The sequence below is a fragment of the Erythrolamprus reginae genome, chromosome 3, assembly GCF_031021105.1.
Source record: "Erythrolamprus reginae isolate rEryReg1 chromosome 3, rEryReg1.hap1, whole genome shotgun sequence".
In the NCBI taxonomy this organism is placed as follows: domain Eukaryota; kingdom Metazoa; phylum Chordata; class Lepidosauria; order Squamata; family Dipsadidae; genus Erythrolamprus; species Erythrolamprus reginae.
In genome coordinates this window covers 76630494-76642510 of record NC_091952.1, presented here as the reverse complement: position 1 = coordinate 76642510, position 12017 = coordinate 76630494, and the positions used below count along the sequence as shown (strand labels likewise).

The following is a 12017-nucleotide window of genomic DNA, read 5'->3' as shown; positions in this document are numbered from 1 at the left end:
TCTTTCTATCTATCTATCTGTATCTATTTCTATCTATCTATCTATCTATCTATCTATCTATTTTTCTGTCTGTCTGTCTGTCTATCTATCTTTCTATCTATATCTATCTATCTATCTATCTATCTATCTATCTATCTATCTATCTATCTATTTGGTTTTCTATGCTGATAACCTCACAGTAGCTAATGCTGAAGCTCTTCTTTGGATACACTTATTTATTTATTTGTTTGTTTGTTTGTTTATTTATTTAATTGGATTTGTATGCAATCCCTCTCTAAGGACTCAGGGTGGCTCACAGCATATATAAAAACAGAACAATAATGTAAATCCAATTAATGATGAGAAGGAATCCAGTTTTGAAGGATTTTAACTCTTAGGTTTTAGCTTTGTTCCTGATCGAGCTACTTTTTTTACTTTTTAATTTATTGTTAATATTGTTAATTTGTTTACCCTCTTTTAAATTTACAGAGCTAGTTTACTGGTTTTCTTTAAAATAAATATTCTAAAACATGTCTCAATTAATATAATTTTATTGTTTTCCATTTTTATAAGTTACCAGTAGCCACTGCATTTTCTAACCTCGGCTTATACTCGGGTCAATACGTTTTCCCAGTTTTTGTGGCAAAAATTGGTGCCTCGGCTTATACTCGGGTCGGCTTATACTCGAGTATATACGGTACTTTAAAATAATTAAATAGATTTCAGTGTCTTTCAGGGGAACCTACTGTATTTTTCAGAGTATAGGACTCACAAACCCCCCCCCCCCAAAAGAGGATGAAAATTTGGGTGCGTCTTATACACTGGCATACTGTCCCTCACCCTTTGATCTCTGCTTCCCAACAATTTACCTCATTGAAGCAAACAGCAGACACCCAGTTTCAGCTTCAGCACATGCTGATTAGCACAAGCAGGTGATTGTTGGTTGGATGGACCTCCAGATCATCAGCTGTTTCAGACTGCAGGCAGGCAGAGGCAGATTTCCCCCCCTTCATGCTAATCAAGCTGTGCTGAAACTGAAAGCAAACCTGAAACAGGCTGTGGCTGCAAGGAGGCAAATTGCTTGGAGGCAGAGGTAGAGGCAGAGGTGGGTGCATCTTATACTTTGGAGCATCTTATACTCAAAAAAATATGGTATATTGTGAAAAGAAAATGAAAATTGCATATGTAAAACAAGAATATTGGATGATTTGGTGTTGTGTTTTTTTCAAATTTCATTCACAAGAAGTAGTAAAGCTTACACTTTCTCTCAAAATTTGTTTCATTGTCAGTGGTTTAACTTGTAAAGTAAGTGCTGGAAATGATGTGGCCTGCCTTACAACTGATCTCCTTGCTGCACTCGGCAAACTAGAGCCAGTCCTTGTTCCTTTGGTATTGGCTTTTCGCTACTGGGCTAGAGTAAGTTTAATATATATATAAATATATGTGCGTGTGCGTGTTCCTTGAATGTACTTAATATGTAACTACCCTGTGTCAGGTTTCCAATGGTTGTCCTAATTAAATCATGAGCCTCAAGCCAAGCTTAAAAAGAAATCCAGTTATTGAATGATCTGGAGCTCTGTGGTCAGCTGCAGAGTTTGGCTGTATGGCCAAAATATTATGGCAAATGTATGACCAACCTTCTCTAGAACCTTGGAGAAGATCCAGGTTTTAAGAATCGGGAACCACTCATTCAAATAACCAAAGCTTATGTTATGAAGGATTTTACTGAGACATGCCCATCCTTGTGCCTTTGTATTTTGGACCAGTTGTAGCTTTCAAATGATCTCCAAGGACAGCTTCATGTAGGGTGTATTGCAGTAAAACTGAAAGTTTTGTGGACATGAGAATCCAAATCTGAAAGGCCTTGTAATCCAGAATCAGTGCCAATGTTCTAAGGCCCTCATGGCCACAACTGCCAGCTGCTCTTTGAGAAGGAACTGTTGAGTCTAAGACAGCCCAGGATTGCACACAAGTTGTGAATTTGATAGCATAGCCTCATCCGCAACTATAGATAAGATGTCAACCTTCTTGGGTAAAGCAGACAGGAAATATATAGGTAATCCTCAAGTTATGAATATAATGGAGCCTGCCAATTACATTCATAACCCAAGGATTATTAGGAGTGAATCACATAATTTGAACATGACCTTTCTCTGCTCCTTGCTAGCTTCTCTTGCTAATGCTTGCAGGGATGAGAAATTGCCTCCGTAGACTCCACTCGTCTTTGCAAAAAGGTTTGCAAAGCTGGAAAGGTTGGGGAAATCGGCTCTTTATTGCTATTATTGGTCCTTAGCCTACATAGTGTAAAAATAAAAAGTGCTTGAACAATTCAAACTGTACAATTTTTTTTTTAAAAAAATAACATAACTACATATTTTTTTCTTTTTGATAGCTCTGTCATATTGACTGCCAGGCAGAAGGTGGAATCCCTTCATATTCCTTTGCCTTAATGGTAATATTTTTCCTTCAACAAAGAGAACCACGTATCTTGCCATCATATTTAGGCAACTGGGTAAGCCTCAACCATATGATTTATTCAATGTTACAGAGTGTGAGATAAGATAGCCAATTAGTTTAATACTCACAATTCAGAGACAGATCTGATTCACAAGTCAAAGGTTTATTGAAAGAGGAAAAAACATTTGGAAAGGCAGGCTCCAAGTCTCTTCCCATTGAGTACAAGGAGAGCAAAGCACATTCTACAATACACACCATGCCTAAAAATCCTGCCCCATCCCCCCTTTATTCTGCTAAGTCATTTTCTATGTTATTCTGTTTTTCTAAAGGGTCAGCATGACAATTCTCCCCATAGTCATAACTATCTTATCTTGTCCTCTGGTAGTTTCTTCCCTTGGGCCTCTTACTTATCTTGATTCATTATAACCTGACCATGGGTATTTCAATGGTCTGGCTTTGGGTGTGTTCCAGGAGGAATTATCTCAAGTCATTCTCATTTGTTTTACTGAATATATCCTGGGTTAGTTTATAAAAAAAGTATTCATTCTTTTCCTTCAAGAGGAATTACTCAAGAATTGTTGGGAAAGTTCCTAAAGAAGCCTTTGCATTTATAATCAGAACTAGATATAGTTATCTTTTATAATATAACAGTTTATAATACCAGTGTTCATCTTATAAAATTTATACAATTACATATAAAAAACACTTTGTTTTTCAGATTGAGGGCTTTGATTCCAAGAAGGTTGATGATTACCAACTGAAAGGAATAAAAGATAAGTTTGTAGTGTGGGAATACAAATTATCAAATAATGGAGGGAAAAATGTAAATAATGTAGAAGGCAAATCTAAAGGAGAACAGCACAGAAATGGCAACAAGAGTGCAGCAGCCTTGGAGGCAGATATTCAGAATAATCCAAAGGAGAAAAAAGGCCATGTAAGTGATTCCCTTTAATTGCAAAGTACTCTTTTTATAAGTACTATCTTAATTTAATGACCTGAGAATAAAACATTTAAACTATGAGAATAAAACAGGTTAAGCTTTTTCCCCCTCCCCCCTGCTTCTTTCAGTCTCCATTATCATTGGAAATACCACACCAGATATCGCTGGGACAACTCTGGTTAGAATTGTTGAAGTTTTATACACTGGAATTTGCTTTGGAAGAATATGTTATCAGCATACGGGTACAAGAACTGTTAACCAGAGAAAACAAAAACTGGCCCAAAAGGCGAATAGCCATTGAAGGTACAGCATTTTGTAAAATTTCTTATAAATGGTTTACCAGGTGCCTTACATACCTGATTTTGTACATATAACACTGATGTATGCTGTAAAAACTACAGTTTTTAAATATATCTGTGGTATTTTAATTATTGACATGGCCTGGCCTCATAAGTAAAAGGTTTGATTTAAAACCTTACAGTGAATTGCATTTATTATTTAATTGCCTAATATTTATAGAGGTCATATTTATAGAGAATGAAGTTAGGTTGTACTTAATTGTTGGAAAGAACTACTCCATTGCCTTTTCCACAAACCTAGTTACTTAGTTACTGTAGATAGAAATAACACAGAAAAGAAAATTGTTGAGTACCCATGCTAAGGAAAATGGCAGGTTTTCTTTATTGTTTTGCTCTTTGTTTTTCATATATTAACATTGTAATAAAGGTGATTCGAGAAGAAAACTTTTTTGCATATGATCTATAAATAATTTTTTTTGTATTATGTTGTCACTTAATTTTTTAAAATTGGGTATTTTATAGAGTTTATTAGTTAAACTGATAAAAGTAGATATAAAAACAATTCTGAAAATGACAAGAATATTTGCTTTATTTTTAAATATTTTTTAAAAAATATTTCTTTACTTATTCCTATTCTTTTTAGATCACAGTTGACATCTGATGATTTTATAAATGTTTACTTAAAATAATTTTCTTTTTGTAAAAAGAAAAAATCTACAAGGGTTGTCCAGTAATGCACCACATTTTTCCTTCAACAATTATTGAGCACAATGAAACTTACACACAAGAAAGAATGATGTTTCTTTTACACTCCCTATTTTTCCACGTAATCTCCACCCGTTCTATTATTATTATTATTATTATTATTATTATTATTATTATTATTATTATTATTTAGATTTGTATGCTGCCCTTCTCCGAAAACCCGGGGCAGCTCACAGGATACACTGTAAGAAACAAAGCGTATAAAACAAATCTAATACATTAAAAAACTACAGCTAAAAACCGAATCTATTAATCAACCAATTCAATCACACCATGCGTCACATTTATTTATTATTATTATTATTATTTATTAAATTTGTATGCCGTCCCTCTCCATAGACTCTGGGCAGCTCACAGCAGTAATAGAAAACAATATACAGTACAATACAAATCTAATATTTAAAAACTAAAAACCCATAATTTAAAAAACATACACACAACATACTATACATAAACAATATAGGCCTGGGGAAGCTATCTCAGTTCCCCCATTCCTGACGGCAGAGGTGGGTTTTAAGAATTTTATGAAAGGCAAGGAGGGTGGGGGCAATCCTAATCTCCGGGGGGGGGGTTCCAGAGGGTCGGGGGCCACCACAGAGAAGGCTCTTCCGCTGGGTCCCACCAGACGACATTGTTTAGTCGACGGGACCCGGAGAAGGCCAACTCTGTGGGACCTAACTGGTTGCTGGGATTCATGCGGCAGAAGGTGGTCCCGGAGATATTCTGGTATCTACATTTATTGGTCAGGGGGGGTGTCTAGATCTAATTGTCCCAGGTCTGGTGACATAGGTGAGCCTTAAGACTCTTGCGGAAGGCAAGGAGGGTGGGGGCAGTACAAATGGCCTTCCTCCAGCGTGGTGTATGCCCTGTCAGTACCACTCCTTGTTCTGGTCACAAAGTCATTTATGCACTGTGCAAATCACCTCTTCACCCTCTGTGTCCAGCAACTAACCATACTTCTGTTGACTACAGATTCTCCATAAACTGTACACAAGCATTTGTGAATGTTCCCAACAGTTTTTTTCTCCGCAGTGAAAAATTCAATTACGGCAAGCTGCTTGTAATGTACATCACTTACAGACGCCATTTAGAAACACTGCTGCAGCTACGCTATCTGTCTGAAGAAACGTAAAATTTACACACGCACTCCTGACAATTCAAATAATGTATATCTAAAGTTTCGCATTCGTACCATTACTGTAGGCTGAGGGGAAAAAAAAGTCGTGCATTACTTTCTGGGCGACCTTTGTAATTACTTGAACACGGTTTCATAATAGGGTAAATGTTTTCAGGAGTCAATCAAAATGTATAAGTATTTAAAATTCAGTATTTTGACCTGGTCTTTGAAAACCCTAATTGAAAAGCCGTATCTAATTTATTTGTTTCCTTTTTCTTAGATCCCTTTGCACTAAAAAGAAATGTTGCACGAAGTCTGAACAGCCAGATGGTGTTTGAATACATCCTGGAGAGGTTCAGGACAGCATATAAATACTTTGCATGTCCCCAGAGTAAAGATGAGACAAAGCCCAAAACAGATACCAAGAAAAAGGAAAAGGGAAAAATAGGTAGCAAAAGAACTGGAGAACCTGTAATCAACTCTTGCCTTCCTCAGCAGGCCAATGTTACAGGAAAACATAAACCAGGTCATGGATGTAATTTACAGGAGAGTAAATTTAATGAATGTAATGAAATGGAATCTATGACGAGGAGATGTACTGAGAAACTTAAAAGCTGTTTAGTAAACTCAGAAATTATAAACACAGACTCTGGAGATAGAGAAAAAACTGTATCATTTATTACTAATGAATGCTGTGAATTAGAACACAAATCACTTAAAAGAAAGGATGATCAAGAGCGTTCAGCTGAAGAAGAACTAAGCCACTGTTGTGTTTTTAATGAACATAAATCCCTTGATACAGATTCTGTTAGTGGATTATCTGACACTGAAAGACTGGATTCAGTAATGGAATATCCAACAGATAGCATGTGCTCAGGCACTAGCATATCAGCTACCTCGCATAATTGCAAAGCAGTAGAGGAAACTCAAGACATTAAAGATGAAGTCACCACAGAAGACATGCATTATGTGTTCGATAAATTTATTTTGACATCTGGAAAGGTAAAATAAAATCAAAAGTCCTTTTATATTTTATTACATTATTTCATTTATTTAATTGTAATTTTCTTACTGAACTATGCAACAGTATATTTTCACTATCAAATACACATGTGTTGACACGTTGCTTTTCTTGTTAGCTTCAAAGTCGTGTCCCCATAGACAACATTCTTCCTGTCCTTTCTCTCCTCTACTATCTCCCAGAGTCCATTTAAGCTCAAGCCATTTAAGCTCACTGACAGCTTTAGTGACTCCATCCAGCCACCTTATTCTCTGTTCCCTTCTTCTTTTGCCCCCAATCTTTCTCAGCATTAGGCTACTCTCCATAATCCAGCATGTGTTGGCAATTTGATTTCTAGTTCCTCTACCTCTTTGGTCCATTTCTGGCCTCTGGAGAGCCTCGGGGGGCGGGAAAGGTATTTTCGCCCACCTCAGGCTCCCAGAAAGGCTCTGGAGCCTTGGGGAGAGCAAAAAAACGGGCTTTCTGGTCCAACTGGAAGTTGGCAAACAGAACATTTCTGGCCTCCGGAGAACCTTGGGGCGGAGGGGGAGGCTGTTTTCACCCTCCCCAGGCTCCCAGAAAAGCTCTGAAGCCTGAGGAGAGAGAAAAACAGGTATGTCATCGTGTGCTGTGGGGTTCACCCACTTATGTGCCGGGGGAGCCTGCATGGAATTATGGGTCTGGGCACGCGCTCACATAATCCCCCTGCACTAACTCTCTTTTTGCATACAAACCAAAAAATATTTGCCATCACTGCCATAGCACATAGCTTCATTGAGCTATGCAAGCCCCTTCATCAGTAATCCAAAAAGAGGAATTGACACGTACACATACCATTTAGAGAAATAACCCAGTTTAACCCTGCTGTTCTGTTCGGGTCATTATGTTCAGAAAGGTTCAAGCTACCAATCCCACACCAACTTTAGTAAAATAGAATGCATTTTGCAGGCAACATTATCAATAAACCTAAAAAAAATTCACAAAAACGGGGGGGGGGCACATTTATGTGCAAAATAAACCAATAAGGATTAATTTTTTCAGTTCAATTTTCATTCCATTGTGTGCAGAAATGTTCAAACTTGTTTCCAGGTGAAAAAAACTTTCAAAAAGACCAAATATAAGTACCTAAAATGATCAATTTGCAGTCCGGGTCAAATAGACCCGGGAACATAAGATTAGGGAGTTTTTTTGAACAGAACAGCAGGGTTAAATTGTAAAATACTATTATTATTATTTTTTCATAGCCTCCAACTATAGTATGCAGTATCTGCAAAAGGGATGGCCATTCCAAAAGTGATTGCCCAGAAGATTTTAAGAAAATTGATTTAAACCCACTACCACCAATGACAAATAGATTTAGAGAAATACTTGATCTTGTATGTAAAAGGTGCTTTGGTAAGTAACATTTTTGTTTTTTTTAATAGGTTCAAATTTTTGTAGAGGCTCACATTACTATGAGATTTTAACTTAACTCAGTGGAAATATATTGATGTACTGCCATCAATAACACAGGCTCCTGTGTTTCAGTTCACAAGTTAAACATGACAGTTTAGACTTTGCCATGTATTTGACAATAAGGTTTATAAAAACACAAAGGATACATTTTAAATCACCAGATTTTATAATTACAAAATGGATTTTTTTTTGAGACAGAGAAAGATTTAAGAAAACAATGAGAAAAACAAGAGGTTGCAAATGAAACTCTTGTATAATATTGTAAATAATACAAATTGTTGTAGAAGTTCATAGAAGAATTGAGATAACTTGTGTTTGGCAATTCAATTTGGTAATTGAAAGGTAATTTATGTTTGGCTTTAGATACTGCCAAATGCCTCAAATGTTTTTTATTTGTCTAGATGAATTGTCACCTGCCTTCTCAGAACAACAAAATCGAGAGCAGATTCTGGCCAGTTTGGAAAGATTCATTCGGAAAGAATATAATGGTATATATGTCAACAAAAGCATATGTTATAGCACTGTTTTGAAAATTTGAAATATTTCATTTACTATTTTTCTATTCTAGCAGAAGGAAAGGATATTTCTGTGACATGTGAAGAAAATATATTTGCACCATGTTGGATGCATTCCAACATTATCTTAGAATTACATGTTTCCTCGACAACAGAGTATTAAAATTACATAATTCTAAAGCATTAAGCTGTCTGTCTCTACCTATATAATAGCATCTTAATGCCCTATACTTTAGCATTTCTCTTTAACATTAATGACGTAATATTTTAGATAAGAGTTGTCAAGACCATGGTCAGGTCATTGCACATCCTTTGAAAATTTTCTAAAGGTTCTGTGCATTCAAACTAAAGAAGTTGATAACAATCAGTAGTAATTAATTAGATTTTAAAAATGGAAAAACATTCTGATTAGCACTAGAGTGGTTGATGTTGAGCTTATCAGCTGGAAAGCTACCCACTTAGCACTTAGAAAGTATGCTAATGTGAGTAGATAAATGGCTACCACTTTGATGGGACGGTAACAGCGTTCTGTACAACTCCATATATGGTCATGCTGGCCAGATGACTACGGAAATGTCTTCTGACAATGCTGGCTCCCTCAGCTAAGAAACAGAGATGAACCCCCCCCCCCTAAAATTGAACATAACTGGACCAAAATGTGTGTGTTTCTCAATTGTGTGTGTATTTTGCATTTTAAATACATTTTTTGATCCTTAAATATTGTAGATGAGAGATATCAAACCACAGGCTGGATGTGTTACACACTGGCCACGTCCACCCTCAGTTTAGCAAAGGGCAAAAAGTCACGCTACATCACTTGACAACAATTTGACATCCCAAGTTTGACATCTGTGTTGTAGACTAAGATTATTTTGAGATGATTCACAGTACTATTTTCCTTTAATTAAGGAAACCTGTTTCAGTTCATAATCAAATCTTCATAGATGTTAGATCAGGGATCCCCAAGCTCTGGTCCACGACCTGGTGCCGCTCCGTGCTTTTGGGAACTGGGCCATGCAAGAGTGGGCAAGCACATGTGCGTGTGCAAAGCTTCATTTGCGCAAGCAGTATATGCCTGCACAAAACCATCCCCTTTTTACCGCTGCCGCCATCAGCATTGGTTAAAGCATGCATTGGATCATTGGGCAGCTTATAACCAACCATTGAAGGTTACATTAGAATTCATAAGAGTATGAATTATTTTGACTATGAAAATGTTTTCTCCCTTATGAGGATCTCTGTCTCTTTACTTTGCTTAGACAAAGCCAGGTTGTGCCTATTTGGCTCTTCAAAGAATGGATTTGGATTCCGTGATAGTGACCTGGATATCTGCATGACTCTGGAAGGCTATGAAAATGCCGAGGTAGTTCTTTTGAAATAGGTTATCATACTTTTGTTCTTGGAAGTATTTGCAGCATGTTGTAAATAATAATACAGTGTTTTTATTCATTTTCTCCAGAAATTAAATTGTAAGGAAATTATTGAAAGTTTGGCAAAAGTTCTTAAGAAACATCCAGGTAAGATTAGGATATTGCATATTGAATAATATTTTAAATGTTTTGTTTAGTTTTACATAGTATTTAACCTTCTTAGTTTTAAGAAGTATTACTTACTTTTGCAGGTTTAAGAAACATTCTGCCTATAACAACAGCCAAAGTGCCTATAGTAAAATTTGAACACAGGCAAAGTGGTTTAGAAGGTGATATCAGCTTATATAACACACTGGCAAGTATCTTTCAGTGAAATTTTGTCTGAATATTCTAATTCTAATTCTATTGTAATTCTAAACAAAAAATTACAAGTGATATTTAATATCTAAATTGAAAATTGAAATGAAAAAGAGAATATTAGGGATTATTTGCAATAGTGGAGAATATCTGTAGCTCTGCTGTAGGATGAGAAACCTCAATAGGGAATATTATTATTGATAAGGGGTTCACATGCATACACTCTAGCAATTCAATTTTACCTACTATTTCAGAATGTTCTTGGAAGTTACTTTAAAAATATTTTATATATTACCTTTGCTACCTTGGCACAGGAGCGCATGCACAGAGAGTTTTTGATGAAGTCCAGGTGCCTGGACACACACACACACACTCACTCAGTATAGTGAAATAAGGATTATAGATACAATATTTTTCTGGATTTTCATGTACATGCAATTAAAATTTTACACATAATATTCATTTGATTATACATTATAAGGATAATTGATTTCCCAAATGCTTCAAAACCTATGCACCAATGATGTTTAGCATATCACTATTGTTATTTATGCAAATTCACAGCTTTCCAGATATTTGACCCATTCAGCATTTAGCTTCACTTAATATAAGACTCCTCATTCTTGAATCAGCTAAGCTAGAATCATGTATCTTCAAGAGAGAAGTAGGAGCAAGCAAGGTAGTGTGTTACAATGTCATGCAAATTCTTCTGCATATGAGACTAAGATTCAGCTTTCAATGTATTATGATTGCTGCTCAGAGTCACTGAGACAATATAATGGGCATTGCATAAATTTGAAAAATAAATGAAATTGTTTCACAATGCATATTCCATCATTTTGATATCTGTATGGTCAAACATAAATGTTTATGATTAGAATCTTTCTTGCAGACAAGAATGAAACCTTAAACATAAAACTGATTGTCTGCTATAGAACAAAAAAAGTCAACCCTCATCCCACCCCTCTCTTTCTCTTTTTATTTATGCTCCTAAATTCTGAAATTTTTCTTCCTCCCATTTCGATTCAAGAGGCTAGCCTCTTGATGGCCCTGACAGTCAGTAAAGATACATTTACATTACAGTACAGTACAGTTCTCTATCCTAGCAACTACTAGTTCCTACCTCTCTGGTCTTGGCTATTATATGATCCATATAATGGATTATACCTTAATGTTACTCTATTGAATATAATCTGATATACTTGTTTTCTAGGCACAGCATAACACAAGAATGCTTGCAACTTACGCAGCCATTGATCCAAGAGTGCAGTATTTGGGATACACAATGAAAGTTTTTGCAAAGGTAAATGCAGTATTGATGCAATTTTAAAACACAAGTTGTCTTCAATATTCCTCCACCAAATAACTGAGGGTAATTCAAATACTATTTATTTTTTAATTGCACTGAAAGATATGGTGACTGCTGTGTTGAACTGTTGAAAGTTAGTATAGTTGTATCTCACCTGGATTTAGATTTACTAGTGAGTGCTATATTACTAATTCCATTATCCCTAAGTAAAAAATAATAATCATCATACACAAAGGCCACCATATAGTTTTGTCCAAAGAGTTCAGAAAACTCGACAGAATTCTGTGACTAAAAAAGAAGAAAATTTGTGGTCGATGGACAGCTATTCACATCTACACATTCATGGTAATGAACATGGCAGCATTGTTGACATTATGTTGAAGAACGGAATAAAAGCATTTTTCTTTTGTTTTCAAGAAAACAAAACAAGTTTCCAACATGTTTGTAAACTGTA

At 35.8% G+C, this 12017-nt stretch overlaps 1 protein-coding gene across 2 annotated transcripts in view; it reads left to right on the top strand.

Annotated features, from left to right (window-relative positions):
- Positions 1-12017, top strand: part of TUT4 (terminal uridylyl transferase 4) — a 53620-nt gene that overhangs the window by 25088 nt on the left and 16515 nt on the right. For both annotated transcript variants that reach the window (XM_070745909.1, XM_070745908.1), the window contains exons 9-19: positions 1269-1395; positions 2372-2491; positions 3155-3370; positions 3505-3679; positions 5838-6559; positions 7802-7952; positions 8414-8500; positions 9787-9890; positions 9987-10044; positions 10149-10252; positions 11468-11557. In XM_070745909.1, the coding sequence (XP_070602010.1) occupies positions 1269-1395; positions 2372-2491; positions 3155-3370; positions 3505-3679; positions 5838-6559; positions 7802-7952; positions 8414-8500; positions 9787-9890; positions 9987-10044; positions 10149-10252; positions 11468-11557 (1954 nt within the window). The remainder of the gene's footprint in view (positions 1-1268; positions 1396-2371; positions 2492-3154; positions 3371-3504; positions 3680-5837; positions 6560-7801; positions 7953-8413; positions 8501-9786; positions 9891-9986; positions 10045-10148; positions 10253-11467; positions 11558-12017) is intronic.